Below are 19123 nucleotides of genomic sequence, written 5' to 3' on the forward strand. Positions count from 1 at the left end.
GAGAGGGAATCTAATTCTCCATTTTACTACACCTCTAAGTCAACTGTGCCCATAGTTGTATCAGAGCTAGATGATCAACTGAAGTATTTATATGCAGCCACTGCATGCTTTTCCTGACCCAAATCCACTAGGGAAACTGGCACAATGCAGGGATATTCTGCTGGTCCTACCCAAACAAATGATGTGCAATGCTTAGAGGAGGAACAGCACACTGCAGTGAAGTGGAAGAAATGCTCCTCAGGGGACTAGTGTGAGAGGTTCAGTCATCTCTGCTCACATCTGCCATGGGCATGGAGACTGTGGTAGCAGTGACTGGACGAACCACGCCACCCAGTATTGCCATGCAAGACTTGGTGTTTTATCTAGCCCTTGGCTTAAGGAGTGGGTAGCACTACAGAGCATGAAGTGTTAATTGAGCCAGTGAGCCTTTAATGGGTCAATGTGACAGCAGGTCACGCAGCCCTCCCAACCCTGTCCCAGCAACAGGGGTGTCAGAAATATCCTGCAGTTGGATTGCTGCTGTGGCACTGACCTCCCAGCGCAGCAAGGACCCTGTTTGTAAGGCTGAAGGCCTCAAGAAGAGCTGAGCTTTCAGGAGCACACACTTTCCATACAAATGTGCAAGGGATCATACCCCCAAACCCTGCCTTTAAGAAATATAGCCCAACTCCTGCAGTGGAGCATAGCACCACTTGTTGGCAGCATGGTAATGGGTTTCCCCCATCCAAGTCCACTGAGAATTAATTAGGCCTTTATAAAAAAACTGCTTTTATTCATTGGAACCTCCCCTCTAATGCAGTTTTATTCATACACAAAAAGCAGTAAGAAATGGCTGCGGGTGACTGAACGGAAGAGCGTTTTACACATTATCGTCAACAGAAATCGCTCCAATTTGGGGGGCAAGGGGACCCCAGACCACAAAACATTCAGATGTTAAAAAAAGATTCTAGGCACATGGCAAGTGAAAAGCAAATGGACCTTGAGTGTATGCAGTAGCAGGGCCTTCTCAGTGCCTACTGAAACCTCTTAACTACCCAATTAACCACTAACAACTCGCTACTGCTCCCTATGGGGCATTCCAATACCCACAGTTAAGAGGACAATGGACCCCACCCCTCCAGCATGCTTCCCACTATTGTCTGGTATAGTAGCCCCTTGACAGAAACAACCCTCCCCAAGCCAAAGCCCTGACTTGGGGTGTATTAGCGCTGGGGTTCACAGGGCCCAAAGATCAGCTATGGTACTTTCCTGCCTCTTTCCTCTGGTATGAAGTCATGTCCAAGGAGATCTCTAAAATCCATTTGCTTGCCCCTTGCCCGCATTCCAACCTACAGGCACTAACAGTGCTGGAAAGAGTCTAGACTCAGAGAGCATTGCTCTCCTCAGATGGATTTAAAATCTAAGTCACAGAGAGAGAGAGAGAGAGAGAGAGAGAGAGAAAGGAAATAAAGTAACAAACAGGTTCACAATATGGAGCCAGCGTTCCGACCGCGTTCTTCAAGGGAAGAGTTGCGTCGCTTCACAGAACTGTCCTTTCTCCCAACATGGCCACCAGCCAGCTACAGGCAGGTTCCTGCTGAGGGAGTGTCCTCACTGCATTCCCAGAGTCCTCCAATCTCACTTTGGGAGCCCCGGCAGCCCCTGCTTCAGAAGAGAGACTCCGTGCTACAGTGCCCTGAGAGCTAGTGTGGATTCTGCTACCGAAACACACCAGTCGGACAGGAATCGGACATGACAAAGCCCCGAGCCTTCATTCTGAATAGAGTAAGGAGGAGGGTGTGAGATGTAATCTCTGGCACGTTCCCAGCAGCCTGGCTTCACGTGCCTCTCCCCTCCAATTCCTGGCTCCATAAGGTGAGATTCAGCATTTTATGAGACAATTGAATAGAAAAAAATCCATCCTTCAGTTCTGTGGTGGGGGTGGCGGAGGTGCGGGGGGCATGCCGAATGGTGGCAAGGCCGGCACCCCCATCCCCATCATGGTGACGAAATTAGAAGGGTCCATGGGGGGCGGGGGAGGGGGCGGGGCGTACATCATGCCCGCGGAGCCAGGCGGCGGCGGCGGCGGAGGAGGCGGGGCCCCGGGCGGCAGCGGAGGCTGGACCCCTGGAGGCAAAGGGACCATGGAGGGGTTGCCTTGCATCTGCGGGGCCCCCGTAGAAGCCGCCACCGCAGCCCCCTGCTGCTGCCATGGCGGGATGGACCCGGTGCCAGCGCTCGTGGTGGTGGTGGTCGTCGTATCTGGGATTTAAAGAAGAAAAAGGTCACTTGAAAGGATCAGGGGTGAAGCTCGGAGTAACTGCAGGTAAGGGAAGTGTCAGCCTCGCTAAAGGGACTGGACTGTCATGGGATGCAGGCTCACCACATGCACAGAGGGCACTACTGGTCCTGGGAGTGTAGGGAGCATTCTCTGGCATCAGTCAGGGCAAGGGAGTCATATGGAGAACTCTGCGTGCAGAGAGCTATTTCCATCTTTGCTTTGGCACAGCTGACAGCTGGGCAAGTGGGGTGCAGGAGTGCAGCTCCCAAAAGCAGCAGAGGGGAACTAACTGCTATGACAGTGTTTCCCGGCCAGTGGGCAGCGGAGAGCAGCAATGGGGATGGGGAAATTGTACCACCCCAGCCTCTGCAAACATGCTGCCGTGCTCCCACCTCCCCTACCCCTCCTTCTACACCCATGTAACCATATGGGTGAGTGGGGTAGTGTCCCTTTCTCGCACGCATGCGGGATGGGGATGAAGGTAAGAGAATTGCTCTTACTCACTTTGCTGCCATGGCAAGGGAGTACTGGACGCCATACTGTTGCTGGGAGGTGGCGGCGGAGGCTGCTGCTGCTGCTGCCATGGGGGGAGAGGACCAGAGGGAGGCGGGGGAGGCTGACCACTGGGCGGAGGGGGCGGCGGGGCCATCATACCCATCGGCGGCGGCATCATACCTGCAAGGGAGAGGGGCGGCCGATTAGGGGCTGGGCATCGAGGCGACACTGAATCGTGACTTGGTTAAGGGCTTGTGACACAAGACACTCACCTTTTCCTTGATGCAGGCGATAGACCCCAGAGCCCACAGGCGTATTTCCCAGGTACTGATCTTGAGGGAATGAAAGACCGTAGCCTTAGTGCCAGTTAATGAGACTAGGAGATTCTCCTCCCCATCTCCCCCAACAAGTCAACTCGTTAGCTAACAGCCCTGTCCACAGACAAGAGCCCATGCAGACACTGTAGCCCAGTGATACAAAACTGTGGCTCTCCAGCCTCAAGTGGCTCTTTATCTTTAATGTGTCTTCTCCAGCTCATGATATTAAAACACTGATTTAAACAACCAATCAGGATACTCTGCCCAATTAACTAATTAAGTTATCAACTTGCACTAAGTTATTAACTTATTTGCTGTGAGAGAGTGTATGTGCACGTGTGTGTAAAAACACTAAATAATTCTCCTGTCATTCACATTGCTGTGGCTCTTTTGGGTAATGCTGATCAATAACTTGGCTCCTGAACCACTGAGGTCCGAGTATCTGCTGTAGCCTAAACCCTGAGGCTGTAAGGATAAACCCTTCTGCTTTGAGAGGGAGCATGCTGATTAGTGGAGTGGATCTCAACTACAGAGCACTCCCTAACACCAGTCCCCGCCCAAGCCAACCCCCACGTACCCGCAGTGCCTTGGAATGTACTTACCCATGTGGTGGGGGCCCGGGTGACCTGGAGGATGTGGCCCCTGGTTCATGGCTGGATGATGTGGCTGCATCCAGGGTGGTGGGCCATTGGGATTGTGCTGCATTGGATGGCCACCATGCCCACCCATGTTGGGCATGGGGTGGTGGAAGTTGTGAGGCCCACCTGGACCCCCAGGTCCTCCATGCATCCCATGGTAGGGCCGGTTATCAGAGGGGCCGGAGTTCATCCACGGAGGACGGTTCTACAGTGGGGGAGAGAAAGGAGCTATTCAGACATGCCTTTAAATACAATCAAAGCCATCATCTTATCATGTACTTCAGAAAGAAAAGGTGGAACCAGACTGCTAACTATTAACTGTCGTATTACGGGAACTACAAGCCAGGACCAGACTTGGAGGGTCCATCTAGTGTGATATCCTGTCTGACAGTGGCCAGAGCCAGACGCTTCAGAGGAAGGTGCAAGAAACCACACCCTGTATCAGGCAGATGTGGGATAACCTGCTTGACATTAGGTCTCACCCTGTTCCTTACCAGTTACAGACTGGTGTAAGCTCCGAAGCAGGTGGTGTAACATCCCTGTCAAAGCTTGTTAACATTGACTACTGTAACTCTGGATATTCTTGGTGTCTGTAGAAGTGTCCAATCCTTTTTTAATCTAGCTCACTTTTTGGCCTCAATATTATGGCAATGAGCTCCACAGGGCAATTATCTGTAGTGTGGAAAAGTATTTCTGTGGCTCGTTCTGAAGTCGCCACCTTTCAATTTCACTGTGTTCCCTTGTGCTTGTACTGCGAGCCAGGGAGAACAGAAGCTCCTGATCTCCGTTCTCTAGGTCATTCATTTATAGATCTATGTTCTCTAAACAATCCCAACGTTTTCATTCTCTCTACATGAGAATTTCCAACCCCCTCAACATAGTTTGGAGCACCCAAAAATAAGACAAAACCCAGAACTGACTGCACAGTTGTTTCTCTCCCTATGAACCATTCAAAAAGGGGGACTGATTCCTGTCACCACCACTGAAAAGCTGTGGGACGGACACCGCAGTGCATGGGGATGGAGAAAAGGGGCCTATTTGTAAGGTGTTTTCTTTCAAGCAAATACTAGCAGGTGAAAAGGCCCAATCACTCACGGGAGGAGGCGGGTTGTTTCCTGGTCCCGAGGGTCTGGGCCCACTTGACAGAGGTGTATTGGTGGGGCCAGAGGAAGATCCCACAGATGCTGGGACTGGAGCTTCTCCCAACTCTGCCATCAGGGACAGGTATTCTTTGTCCATGCGGGCTTTGTCCTGAGCAGACTGAGGGTCGCCAGGTCTGGAAGCAAAAAGTCACATGCCACTAAGCCAGTGGTTTTCAACCTTTATTTGTTTGCGGACCCCTAAAAAATTTCCAATGGAGCTGCAGATCCTTTTGGAAATTCAACCTGTGGTCTGCAGACTCCTACCATAGAAGTTAGTTTTTAGTCTAACTGAACAGACTTCAACTATAAAAGTTGCACGTGCTTGACACAACATTTGATGCAGCATGAGAAAGGGTGTTAAACTGTGGGCTTCTATGGTAATGACAACAATTTGGGGTTTTGACCTGTAGGTGGGGGCATTCACATACTTTTGATTGATCAGAAAATCAGAATGCCTTTTCTAGGATCTGGATTTTTTTTTTATTATTATTATAGTCACCTTTCGCAGACCCCTTAGACAGTCTGTGGACCGGAGGTTGACAACCACTGCTCTAAGCCACACACTCCAGATACCAGTGCTATGGGAGGGGAGCTGAGTCCACTGTACAGGACAGATGGATCCAAAGCTACATCACTCATCTCCTAGGCTTCATATGGAGTAAGCTGTGAAGCTAAATGAATACAGAAAACTACCAGCATGGATTGGGCCAGTGCCTCCATCTAGCCCACAATCCCATCTCCAGCCACTAGCCGCTGCTTCAAAAGGTAGGTACCAGAAACCCTACAGTTAAGAAATAACCTATCCCAGGAAAAGTTCCTTCATCCCAATCAGAGGCTGGTTTGGACCCCCATTTCTAATCACCATTAGGTATTGTATAGGATTAATTTCCAAGCCTAGTATTTGCTAACTCCTACCCCTTCCCTGGGTATTGTGCTAAGAGGAAGACTGATTTGTCAAGTGCTTCTGCGTTGGATAGTACATGATTTCCTAGGACTAGCAGGATGGTCTGCTGCAATTAGCTGCCAAGACACCCTTCTGGAAAGCTATAGCATTCCAACCACAGAGCCCATCTGCTGACACAAATGATGAGCAGGCACAGTTGACAGAAGATTGCTTAAACAAGCTGGCCTGGGAGATTTACCTAGAGAACTTGCAGTCAGAGGCAATGTGTCCAGCTCCTCCGCATTTGGTACACACAGTGGTGTTGGTGATGCTGCGGGTCTCTGCACTTTGCCATGGCCGCAGGATCCTAAGCGATAACAAAGCATAATTAGATCAGCTTGACACTCAAGCAGCAGCAAACATATGCAGCTGCACTGACTTTGCTACTTCCAACAGGCAGGTACTTACCTGTTGTCATCTTCCCGCAGTGTCCCATTAAGCCGGGCCAGCTCACGCAGCTGCATCTTCCGCAAGTCGTTCTGGTCTTCTGGTGTTTCAATGCCTTGCTTCAGAATATTTCGGATCTGGAAGAGACATGTTGCTTAGTGGTATCAAGCTCAAACCCTTATCTGCCTTCGAGAAATTCATCTCCCAAATGCATGTCTACACCACTGTCAGAATTCCAGCTCCCCTACAGGCCAATGATAAAGCTAGCCCCCTCATTCCAATTCCTTTCCTATGTCCCTCCATATCGCTCCTATGAGTGGAGTGCTGAGATTGAATCTTCCTCCAAAGTTCCCAGACAGGTCTTATTTATTTCATCACCTTGCCTCAAAAATAAAAGCAAGTATGCAGAGCAAGAGGCTGGCAATGGATTACAATGCAGGAGGCAAGCTTGAGTTGAGTTTCCACAATGTGATCTTTTACCGTAGCTGAGACGGACTCCCTCAGATGTTTTTGGTTTGACCATCCTGAGCTTTGCATTTATACCTGTTCCACAGCCTTCTTCACATTCTCCATGGTGTTGGCAGTGACCAGAGCATGAAGAGGCTCATCTTCTCCAGGCAGCATCTGGCCATCTTTTCGGCCCACCTTCCCTTCCTTCACTGATCCCTTCCCCCGGATCATGATCTTGGCATTGCATTCCTTCTCAATATTCTTCAGTGTATTACCTCTGTAGAACAAATGGTTGTGTTATTCCCATGCCAACTGGGGGATTTCTCCACTCCCCCCGGATGCTACTTCACTCCCAATGTGACTGTATCACTGCCCCAAGTACTCCTCTTCATGTGGGGTCAGTTTTACCCCAAACACCACCCTCTTTAGAACATTTCTAGGGGTATGTCTACACTTAAACCGTTAGTGCAGCACAACTGCTGCTGTAGCACTTCAGTATAAACACTACTTATACCAACAGGAGGCAGTCTCCTGTTGGCATAGGTAAGCCACATTCCCAAAAGGCGTTAGCTACGTCACTGGAAGAATTCTTCCATTGACCCAGTGCTGTCTACAATAGGGGTTAGGTCAGCATAAGCACATCTCTCAGGGGTATGGATTTTTCACACTCCTGAGAGATGCACCTATGCTGGTGTAAATTCCCAGCGTATATCCAGCACTAGGTCAATGCCAAGCACACTCCTCAAAACACAAGGAATATTTCTGCATTCCCAGAGAAGGCATAAACACACTATGTCAGACATGCTATCAAGGACGCCCTGTCAGAAGATAACATGACAGGTAGTCTGTTTCAGTGCCACGAAGTCCTACATTAAGATACGGGGGCTTGCAGGGTGGAGACTAGAACTGGAATAGCTTCCAAGCGCCCAGCAAGGCAGTAAAGCTACTTGGATTGTTTGCCTTTAAAATCCCATAGTACATTCAGCCTGGCTCTTGGAGACATGTTTTGAACCATTTTAAAGGCTGCCAATTCCGCTCTGGTCTTGATGTCACACCATCTATCTGCTAGAGTCTTGATGTGCTTTTACCAGCACCATCTCTCAAGCATAAGCAAATAAGCCAGCACTGTCCATTACTGCCAAACTCTTGGACTCCAAATTTGATCACCTCTGAACTACCTTCATTTCACAGAGAAGAGTAGCAGCTTACCTGGGTCCAATCAGAAGCCCCACAAAGTTAATCTCAGGATATTCATCCTGTGGGATCATCACCTTATCGCTCACTCGGGTCGCTGGAGGCCTGAAAAAAAATCAAAAAGTGATCATCAAGACCTGCATATAGCTAGCCAACAGACACCTCCACAAGGAACCTGAGCCAGCTGAGATCAGAACTCTTTCCCCAGTTCAGAATGCATTGGTAGTCCAGGGAAACACAGTGGCTATACGCTTTATAGCAGTCGTCTCCAACCTTTTTAAGCCCAAAATCACTTTTTGAATTTAAGGGCAACCCAGGATCTACCCTGCCCCTTCCCCCAAAGCCCCGCCCTGCTCACTCCATCTCCCCTCATCGCTTGCTCTCCTCCACCCTCACTCACTTTCACCTGGCTGGGGCAGGGGTTTGGGAGAGGGTGCGGGTTCTGGGCGGGGGCCGAGGGGTTTGCAGTGTGGGAGGGGGCTCCGGACTGAGCCTGGGGCCAGAGTGCAGGAGGGGAGGGGTGCAAGCTCTGGGAGGGGGGTCGGGCTCTGGTAGGGGGCTCAGGGCTGTAGGAGGGCGTTCTGGGTGCAGGAGGGTGTCAGGGCTGGGGCAGGGGGTTGGGGTGCAGGAGGTGGTTCGGGGTGCTGGCTCTGGGAGGCGGCTCAAGGCTGCAGTGCAAGAGGGGGTTCGGGGTCCTGACTCTGGGAGGGGACTGGGGCATAGTCTCCCATCAGGCAGCACTTACCGCAGGCAGCTCCCAGTTGGCAGTGCAGCAAGGTGAAGGCTGTCCCGGCCCCACGCCACTCACAGAAAGGGCCAACGTGCCCCTATGGGGGGCATGGGGCACACGGCTCTGCATGCTGCCCCTCTCTGCCAGCATCACCCCCTCAGCTGCCAATGGGAGCTGCGGGGGCAGTGCTGGCAGACAGGAGAAGTGCATCAAGACCCTCGCCCCCCCACCTCGGGACCGCGCTGGCTGCTTCCGGGAGCAGCGTGGGGCCAGGACAGGCAGGGAGCAACCTCGCTACACCACCGGAGATCATAGTCAACTGCGGAAGTTCCCAGGATTGTCCAGTCGATTATGATCAACTGGTTGGGATCTACCTATAAAGCAGTGGTCACCAAAGAGCTATTTACACAGCAGCACTTGTGCAGAGGAAGCTGGGACCATCTGTAATAGGGCAATAGTCAAACTTGGATTTTGGGACAGGATGAAACCGTCCAGGAATGACAGTGCAAAGGCCTACCCATAACATCTGGCAGGATCTTCTCCCTCCACTTACTTGTAATCAGCTGGTGGCTTGAAGTCCGGGTTGAGGGCCACCATCTCTGTGATGAGGTTATGTCTCTCCTCCTCCAGCTTCTTGCGGGTGCGGAACTCACGGGTATTCAGGCGCTTCCCCTCGCTATTGTAAATGGGCTCAGGGGAAGGAGACCTGCAGAAAACACCCATGGTTATTCCTCCTGTGCTCAAACCCAAGTGGCCACTTACAAGTACAGCTTCCCCTCAACCCTAGCATAATTTAGGCAAATCAGAGCTAAATGTGCTATTAAGACCACAGGAAAGGAAGGTGTAAGTTCATTCATGCCTGTCTTATGACTACATGGATAAGGAGGTTGCAGCAAAACACTGTATGCCATGAGGAGGGGGGAAATAAGGTGCTTTATGGGGGTAGCAAGGCAGTAAACAGCTACAATGACAGCAACTCTGCCACGAGCGTGCTCATGATTTTAAAGGGGAAGGTGGAGAGAGTTAATTCGCACGGAGAACAAACTTTCCAGCTTCACTAGGCAATGCAGCCATGAGTTTAGAGAGACTCCTAACGCAGGAGGTAATGCAGGTTAAACGTGGACTTTTAACACCATAACAGAGTAACAAAAGAGATTAGTCTTTAATCAAAGGTGACTAATCCTGCTGGCAACACCCATTAAATCTAGTTCACTGCCCCAGTGTAGAGAGACGGTCATGGCTTCTGTCCTGGCTTTTCCATCATTGTGCTGGCAGCTTCAAGGCCGACTCTCAACCTGTTTTCTGTGTTAAGGCTTAGAGGCTGGGTCAAACCGCCTTTTCTTGGTCCACAGTCTGGACCTGTAAACCTCTATGGAGAGCCCTGTTTTCTCCACAGGGTTTAGATGCCCAGAAAGCAGAATTTTTTTTGTTTTGTTTTAACAGCAAAATGTTGTAAAGCTAAAATAAAAGAGTCAGTTTGATTTACCACAGCTGTGTTTGCGGTAAGAAAAAAGTCACACTCCTAGAAATTTGATTAAGTTATGGACCTTTTTTAAAACATGAAGGAAAATTTAGGATTAGCTGCAAGAAGTGAAGAGATTATGTGGATCAGGTTATTAAAAAAAAATACATCCCGGAAGTAATCAGAAACCTACACCCTTGTTTTAGGTTAAGAGAAACTTTTTCTACTGGGTTAGAGCAAGGATTAAAATCAGTTGATCCCACTGTCTTCTGAGCCTAAAGTGAACCATCAACACATGGAATAAAAGGTCAGGTTTGATCAGGACTAATCATGTCTAAATTACACCTCCATTTCTAGGATTTGAATAAATGTAACACAGTCCAATAGCAGAGAGAGCAACACAAAAATACAAGATATCACCCTCCCAGCTTGTTTTTACTAAGCATTTTAAACTCATGTTAGCTAGTAGTTGGTTTAGAAACACATTTTAAAGAATTCAAGTAACAATGAATTATTAAATGGCTTAACTTTGAGATTACACCTTCAGAAATTAATGCTAAGACAGTCATTTCATGCATTTGATTCTGTTGAACTGCTGAGGAGCAATTAAGAGTTAGACTCTTCTGTAACTGAATCAGAAACTCCAATAAATTGTTTTTTTTAAACCACTAACAGGTTTGATATTTGACAGATCAGACAACTTTGGCTTTGGGCTCTTTTGCTAAACTGATCATTAAAAATGTTAAAGGCTGTTACAGCAATGCCTCACCTTCACAGGAAAAAATTAAGAAACCAATAACTCTCCCCTCATCAGTCTGGGTTATTGTTCCCATAAGAAATGCCAATCTGTCAGTCAAGTTAGGACAATTGCCCCAACTCAATCTTAAAAACCAAGAGCAAGGGAAAAAGGATAGACTTTACATCTATTCCCTCCTGACAATAAAAGGATTAAAAAAAACATGTTTCAAAGTTTACTAGTAACTTGTAATAATGGTGAAAGTTAATAGTCAAAAAGACACTATGCAGTGGTGCCCTGTAATGTAAAAAGTGCAATGGGAGTGCAAAATTTGTGTGCTAAAGAAAACTAGTTATTGCAAGGAAATAAGGCATAATAATTTGACTCCTAGCAAGGCTAAACAAAGATGCAGAAGTGAATGGCTTTAACATCCATGACACCATCTTACTGATCTAATACACCTTCAGCTGGGTAGAATTCAAGCCAAAGAAGGTTTCACTCCCATTTTAAAAGCAAAACTACTTCAATTGTGCTAAATGCTATAACACAACAAATTCCAGCTGGAAGATTGGAGGGGAAAAAGAGGGGTTTACTCCCCTCCGGTAAACAAACCAGACTCTGCTGTTCCATGCTAACAACCCAACTACAAAAATAAAGTGGTTAAATGCTGTTACTTTTCAGAATGTCACTGAAGCCCAACATAGCCACAGCTGTCCAAAAACCTATCGCAACGTTTTCACTTCAAAAAGAGTAAACGAGGCTGGAATTCCCCCACCACCTTGAGTCCCCAGAATTCCCCGATGTTGGCCAATGCTGTACAATAGCTGGCAGCAAAGAAATTGGTTAGAAAACTCATCTGGCTTTTAAAAAATCATCCTCAACCACCAAGCAGAAAGCTCTGCCATATAAGCTGATCAGAGTATGTTTCCAGGCTGCTCAAACTCAATGATGCAAAAACAAAAAAATTAAAATTAAAATAAAATAAAATAGTGCTTAAAAGTTTGCAAGGTGAACCTGTGAGAAAGACCTCTAGATACTGGGCATGTGCACAAGTCAGACCCTGAAAAAGTACATTAATTGGCTACCTTAATTTCCCTTAAAACAAGTCAGGTTAATTAAACCTACAAGCTTAGAAAATCAAAAACAATAATATACCCTTATTACCCTTTTCCCTGTGGTTTTTGTAGGGCTAGAATTGGTTCCATTCCATCTTCCCTAACAGAAAAACCCCAGCTCTCCTCCACAAAGAGCATTGCAGTCATCTGACTAGAGCAGGATTGTATTGAACTGACACATTATGATGCCACCAAAAAAATGTATTAAAAAAGGTAAAAGTGTTACTGTCAGCTGGTTAAAACTGTTTCCCAACCTGTCCTCTGGGTTAGGGGGGATGCCCAGGTCTCCTGTGCGCAGTTTACGAGTCAGGTCTTCAATCTGCAGTTGCACTGGAAGAAACCAGGTTAGGAAAGAAAAAAGGATGGAAAAAAGACATTGTTACCAAATAACATCTCAAATCTTAACATCAAAGCATGAAGAACGGGAAACTTTGCAATGGACGACTGATATTGTGAATAAATCGAAGGAGACCCGCACAATGTTATGTCAGCCAGCTAAGTTCAGCAGGAATCCAGAAAGGCCCACATTGATCTTATTTACATCTAGCTAGCCTTCTTCAAAGAGGATTATTAATTAGAAAGCAAAGTACTCAACTGAAATGGGGTTAGCAGAAAGAACTGTCTGATCTCTGAGACTACAACCAGCAAGTCACTGGAAGCCAAAACTCTTTCTGACCTACTAAAACTGGTATTAGTTCCAGGCCTAATGGAAGATGCCTTTGCAAGCAATTCCACTGTCCTACTGGACTTCTTCTTCCCATAGCAGAGTAACAATTTCTGTAAATATCAAAATAATTTTACTGATGATTTCAGAGCCAATTAAAAATGTGACTTGAATTAATGTTGCTGAAGTCAGACATACCAGTTTAGAAAAGGTCTCATTTCTTTTCCTAAGGCAAAAGCACATGGGCCATGCACCTGTGCATGTCTTTATTCTTAACAGAACTCCTTAAGGTAAATAAAAACAAACATACAGAAACTGCATGCACTGTACCATGCTAACTAACCCACACTAATGTACAGACTCCAAAAGGTCTGCTGCTGTTATAGGTCATGGACAAGGTAAGTCAGAAAGATTCAGGGTCCATTTTCAGATAGTAAATTACTAAAATGTACAAGCAGTTAAGCTTGACTCAGTTCTGGGTGCCTGACGCTGTACAAAAGAAGAAAGATCAGGATCTCTGAACCCTGAGCAATGTGATTTGGTTAATTACTGGAGAAGCTGAATAGCACGTGGGAGAGGGGTGGTAATCTGATCCACACTTTCTTTTCAAAATCCCTGCCCCATTTATTATTATTTTTAAATAAAAGTGCTGGTGTTACATTTGCTTCTTACCTTAGCATAGACTGAGAATTCTGAGCTGCAGTTATTTCATCCAATTGGCAGTAGTTTTATGATGGTTCCAATTTAAGATTGCCTCATTGCCACAGAAACCTTGCTTTCTTTTTGTGTGCAATATGTCTTGCACGTCTAACTCCCTTCAAATGATATTTAGAGCCTCTGAGAAACTGGGACACTCACTGTCCTTGCCTACCAATCACTTCTCTTCTTTAAACTGTTCTTCAAGCAATCCTGGCTCTGCCTATCCCCCAAACCCCACATCTCTCCTCCTCAATCCCTCATGTCTCCCTCTTCCAAACTCGTATCCTGTGTTTTAAGTTATGCACACATTATAAGCTCTTTGGGGCATGATACATGTCTTAGCTTTGTTGCTGAAATAGCACGTACACATAGGGCTCTACACAAGTAACAAAACAGCAACTTCAGAAAATCTGAAAGTCAGACTATTCATGTCTCATTTCCTTCTGTAGAGCAGTAGTTGTCAATGCAGCTAACACCTGGCTCTTCCTTTAAATATCAGATATTTGTTTTATGATACTGGATCAAAATCTGCTTTATATTTCTGAATAAAGATAGTCTGGTACAGAAACTGACAGAATCAAGGGCAAAACCCACAGTCTAGAAACTGACCTAGCAACCTTGACAGTAAACTATTAAACTTAAGTAAACCATAACCAGATCTCAGCATTGAACAAGACGACTAGTTACAAAGCAAATCAAAATTCTCAGTGGTTATGCAGAAGAAAGAAACCAAGGATTATTTTCAACCCGAGGGAGATGAACTGGATCACACTGTCTTGTGAAGAAGAGCTTGCTTTATGTAAAATGCAAGGACTAGAATTACATGTGACAATGCAAAGTCTCAGACAGATTAGGACTTTCTTGCCCTTTTTCACCCTCCTGGCTTATATTTGGTAGTTCATGAAAAGTGAATTTAGCATCACTGTTTGCAATTGAAGGCAAAGTTAATGTTAAACCTTGTATTTATAAACCAAGTCACTTAAACATTCTTATTCCCATACAGGAATGGTGTAGTCCCAAAGACAAATCTTAACCTTTGAAATTCCTTGTTTTCACAATTAACATTTCAAATCCCTTCATTCCCATAGGTCTAAGCAGTATCCCTTTCCCAGCAGTTTGTGTGCATGTGAATAGAGCTCATTTAGCAGAGCTCTAAACTAGAAGAGATGCTGAAGGTTTAGATTTCTTGCCACAAAGAACAGAAGCAAAGTTTCTCAATTTCCCTCAGAGCAAAACCAATATGACCAATGCCACCTTGAACACAAAAATTGAACTTCTACAGAGGTCATTTTTAAAAAAATTAAGCAGCCCAAAAGGAAGTCAGACTAGGTTTGAGGGGATTTCTGGTGCAAGGCTGTGCTGTGAAAGAGGTACCCGCAGGCAGTGTTCTCCACTGGAGAGGTAATCCTAGAGGCCCCCACTGACTGTAATGAGCTTACTAAATAGATGTTGAGAATAGAGGCTAATATACCTAGAGAAAGGACCACCCCACCCCTACAAAAACTATTCTAGGCATTCCATTTTCACCATGCCCGTGGAGAACACTACTCTAGTCACAAGCACGACAGGGGACCTGCAACAGGACACGACTGAGCAAAAATGTGTGAATTACTGATTTGAAGTTATGGAATAAGGCCACAATAACCTGAAGTCTAGAAAAAACACAGTTAACTTTCCAAACACTCAGCAACCAGAAATAGTCTCAGGATCACCAGATAGCAGATCAGATGGAAAAAGGGAAGAACGTGTATTTACCTATATAAGCTCTCTCTTGCTCACGAGTGAGTCCAGGAGGGATAACAGTGGGCATTCCTGGGATGACAGTCTTCTGCTCCATGGTGTCTTGGTTCCATCTGCTTCTCTTCCGCTTCTTATTAGGGAAATCTAAGGTCAAGCATCCTTCTTTAGACACACTTTGTAGAAATACCTTCATGCATACAATTTGACTTAATACATACGTCTTACATAAGCAATAATAGCTGCACCACCGAGCACACACAATTCCCTTAAGTCAGAAATACTGTCAAGGCTACCTACTCCTTTCAATACCAAAACTCTCACTGGGATGTGGAGAACTGCACACAAAGGCAGTAAGGTCTACAGGGTAGCACATTGAACCAAAATTATATTCTAGTCTAATCACTGACCTGCCATGTGACTTTGGGCAAATCACTTCACCTCTCTGTGCCCGTTTCCCCTCTCACACCTTGTCTATTTAGCCTTTAATCTTACTGTCACCATGTTTGCACAGCACCTCGCAGAGTGGGAGTGCTACGGGCAGAAATTAATCAGCAAATATTGCCACATTAAGACTTATTTATTATCTGCAAATCAGCAAGGGGTAGAACCAAGCAGTGAGATTGAAATTCAACAAAACAGTGGTATCAACTACAAAGTTATGCCCCCTCCATAAGGCAAGACAAACGGGAAAACAGGAAGATGCTTCAAGATCACCTTTCCAAAGCAAAAGAACAGCTCTCCAATCCAACTAACATTTTTCTAGTCACTTCGGCCACCATTTTTAAAGGGAACGCTGCAGTTCTGATCTTCGTCAGCAAAGCAACATGGCTGCCTCCCACAGCACCATTTCACATTCAGTCTCTCTGCACACATTACAGGATCCCTGAAGGTAACAGTAAACCTTCTAGGGATATTTACATTGGATGATGTGATGGGAAACTATTAAAACCCCACAGCAGTTTTCCTTGAACAGTAGTGTTGGAAATTGTTAATCCTCCCTTTTTTTTATGATGCTGATCTATGACTTGCTTTCACACAGGTATGGCCAGAAAAGCATGCATTTTGTCGTATGATTGAACACATTTCCAGAATGTGCTCTTCTAGAAAACATTAAAAGCTTAACAGGACTAACTATCCCTAATCATCTAGCTAAAGGGGGAGACTAATAAAAATAGGAAGTTAAAGAGACCAGGGCAGCCTTTATCCTCCATTTCTTCCCAGTCCTACAGAGACCTCCATTTTGGTTGTATGAGTATTTGCTAACTCCTACAGACAACACCAGGCCTTGTCTCTTCCAAGAATACCCATCTCAGGCTGTTCAGTGCCTTAGGAACTGCAAGTATCAGGGGGTAGCTGTGTTAGTCTGCATCTGAAGAAGTGAGGTTTTTACCCACGAAAGCTTATGCCCAAATAAATCTGTTAGTCTTTAAGGTGCCACCAGACTCCTTGTTGTTTTTTTAGGAACTGCAGTTATTGTGTGTCCAAAGCTCCCCTGACTAGCACATGCCCACGTGTGTTACCTAGAACCCCCATTTAAGTTACCAACCCCCAGATCTGTTTACATTCCCTTCTTACCCCAAACCATGTCTCTCCAACCAATTAAGAAAAATGTTCTCTTCTTCATTCCCTCCCTCAGAAAAGAGAGCAGCCACCACCTCAACCCCATCCTGGCCCCCGTCCCCATTTCCCTACATTTGGCAGGATTCAGATCCCTTTCTCCTACTGTGCCTCATTTCCCCCTTTCCCAGTCTACTCTCTACCTACTCTTACTATACCCCCACCCCACCCAACCCAACCCTTTATTTGCCCCAAATTCTTTCCTCTCCTAGAGCACCCAACATCATCTCTTCCTCCCATTCTCAAATCTACCTCATCCCCCCCAAATACCCCTACAACATAGTCTCATAGCCATCTCCCATCCCATAAGCCCTTAAACCCCAAACTTACACCATTGCAGTTTCTATCTCATCCCACAATTGCCAAAATTATAACCACCGCTAAATGTAAGCCCCTTCAACTCCCATGGACCATCTCAAGCCCCCCCATCCCTTTGCTTTTCAGTGCAACGTTCTCCAAACTTGCCTCCTCAGCCTGTGCTACCAACTAACCTCAAAAGGCCCCAAGCCTGCCCCTTCACCCCTTAGCACTGCCCCATTAGTGTATCCCCCACAACTCCAGCCCCTTAACTTCCACATCTCTTCCCTGCTGAGCTTAACTATACTCCTATATAGCCCCATTGCCCTATAGTCCCTCTACATCCCAGCCTCGACCCTATCCATATAACTGACCCCCACCCAACCCAGTTCTTCCTCCCCCTCCATTTTACCCTGCCCCTCTCCCCCGAGGCCCCCTTTTGCTCTGCCCCTCACCGTGATTACTGCCCCCTCCCGGGCCGTTCTCATCCTGCTGCTGTTGTTGCGGTGGCGGCGGCTGCTGTTGCTCGTGGCCCTGCGGGGGCGGCGGCGGGGACGGATACCGGTATTGCCCGTACTGAGGTGGGGGCTGAGGCCCCCCGGCCTGAGGCGGCGGCTGTTGCTGCTGCGGGGGAGGAGGCGGGGGTGGGGGTGGTGGGGGCTGCGGCTGCTGCGGCGGGGGCTGAGGCTGGGGCGGCGGAGGGGGCGGGGGTGGCGGAGGAGGCGGCGGCGGCAGCGCGGCGAAGGGGTAGGCAGCAGCCGCCATGGGGCCCAGCAGAGCTGCTTGGGCCTGGCCCGGGCCTGGGGGTGGTGGAGGTGGGGGCCCTGGAAGGACCAGCCCTGGGGGACCCGGCGGAGGCATCGGGTAGCCCGGTTTCCCCGGCGGTGGGGGTGGATGGAGCTTCCCTAGCGGCGTGGCGTTGGCTCCAGTCGCCGCCATTAGAGTCTCCTCAGCTCGCGGCGTTCGCGTTTCGCGAACCTTCCAGCCTTTGCACCTCATAAAGCTGCTCGAAAGCCATTGGCCGCGGAGATGTCAGTCACACTCGCGCGTCCTTCCATTGGCAGACTCTTACGTCCATTGGCCTTCCGCGACGGCCTGTTGGCCGAGCCGCTCCAGTGAAGGAAAGCGATTGGAGGAGAGCAGTCGAGTGGTGGATGCAACGCGCATAGGTCAGCTGAGATGTCACTCTGCAGCGAACTGCGGTGGGAATGGTTGAGAGGCAGGATGGGTAAACAGCATGGGGGAAAGACAAGTTATGATTGGTTGACTGGGAACGTAAGGCGCGGTACTAGCTGTATGGCACGGTGGGCGGGAGCCTAGTTCAGTGTCCGTGTTGGTACTGGATGAAGAGACGGAGGGCGGGCACTCGGGGTGGCGAGCCGCGTCGGGATTGGTTGCGGGGGGGGGATCTTGCCACACGCGCGGTGCGCCTTAGAGATTTTGGAAAGGTCGTTGGAAGACCCCGTACTGTGCGGGGGTGGTTGGTAGTGACGTTAATGCGGAGGGTCGCTCTCATTGGGCAGTACGCTGCGCGGGCGGTCATGGTTGGGCTATGGGGCCTATCAATTAACGGGGCGTTCCTTCTCTGATTGGTGAATGACAGGGCAAGCGCGAGGCAGGGTGCTGACTAAGCCCCAGTCGGTGTTGGGAGTGTGGTAGATACCCCTCCCCCCCGCTAGGAGCCCCAGGGGCTCATGGGAACCACCGTCTTTCAGGCTGCTGGGAGCCCCAAGGACTCATGGGAACCAACCCCCCCTTCACCCTGCTAGGAGCCCATGAGGCTCATGGGAGCTAGGCCAAGGGAAGTGTGTTAACTCCCCGCACACACCAAGGGGGGGGGGATGTGCCCAGCAGGAGGGGGGCAGGGGCCACACCTCGCAGTCACTACTGAGCATGCTCAGGTTCAATCTCACCCCCTACACCTGGCAGGGCCTTCTGAGGAGCAGGTTAGGCGCCAAGGTAAGTACCATGGTGATAGGACTGGGGCACTCACGGGAGTCCTTGCCCCCCCCCGCTGCAGTTAGGGCATAGGAGTCATTGAGCAGTAGGCTAGGGCCTGATCTAGTGCACTCTTCTCCCTTCTGGCTCCCCACTCAGCAGCTATTTCTCCTTCTCCACAAAACTCCTGTCTCCAGCCACTTCCTGCTGTGGGGCTGCTTTTCACTTGCAAGGAGAGCATAGTCCCAGCCCCAAAATAAACATCAGTTCTCTTGTTTTCCTTATCCCTGCCCAGGTCC

The 19123-nt window shown here is 48.0% G+C and overlaps 1 protein-coding gene across 6 annotated transcripts; it reads right to left on the bottom strand.

The window, feature by feature from the left end:
• Positions 1-712: 712 nt before the first annotated feature.
• SF1 (splicing factor 1) lies at positions 713-17896 on the bottom strand. 6 transcript variants are annotated; one of them, XM_024198814.3, is made up of 13 exons: positions 17342-17896; positions 14988-15116; positions 12124-12199; positions 9110-9262; positions 7842-7931; positions 6726-6909; positions 6204-6319; positions 5995-6102; positions 4806-4986; positions 3675-3915; positions 3028-3082; positions 2765-2935; positions 713-2241 (listed from the first exon to the last, which is right to left on the bottom strand). In XM_024198814.3, exons 1-13 carry the CDS (start codon positions 17883-17885, stop codon positions 1992-1994), a joined length of 2298 nt encoding a protein of 765 aa, XP_024054582.1. In that variant the 5' UTR covers positions 17886-17896; the 3' UTR covers positions 713-1991. The 6 variants fall into 6 exon arrangements, with proteins under 6 accessions (XP_024054582.1, XP_024054580.1, XP_024054584.1 ...); XM_024198812.3 differs by having other exon boundaries at positions 2761-2935; positions 3028-3087; XM_024198811.3 differs by having other exon boundaries at positions 716-2241; positions 3028-3087.
• Between the last annotated feature and the right edge of the window lie 1227 nt (positions 17897-19123).

This window comes from Terrapene carolina, unplaced genomic scaffold (genome assembly GCF_002925995.2).
Source record: "Terrapene carolina triunguis isolate 2854851 unplaced genomic scaffold, T_m_triunguis-2.0 Scaffold89, whole genome shotgun sequence".
In the NCBI taxonomy this organism is placed as follows: domain Eukaryota; kingdom Metazoa; phylum Chordata; order Testudines; family Emydidae; genus Terrapene; species Terrapene triunguis.

What these genes read in the sequence shown, in the direction of transcription:
- SF1 (XM_024198811.3), bottom strand. Translation starts at nt 17,885, where the DNA reads ATGAGGTGCAAAGGCTGGAAGGTTCGCGAAACGCGAACGCCGCGAGCT. An exon ending in CCCCCTAACCCAGAGGACAG is followed by an intron (nt 9,263 to 12,123) that starts GTTGGGAAACAG and finishes TGTTTTCTGCAG; the next exon opens with GTCTCCTTCCCCTGAGCCCA. An exon ending in CCCGGGCCCCCACCACATGG is followed by an intron (nt 3,088 to 3,674) that starts GTAAGTACATTC and finishes CATTCCCTCAAG; the next exon opens with ATCAGTACCTGGGAAATACG.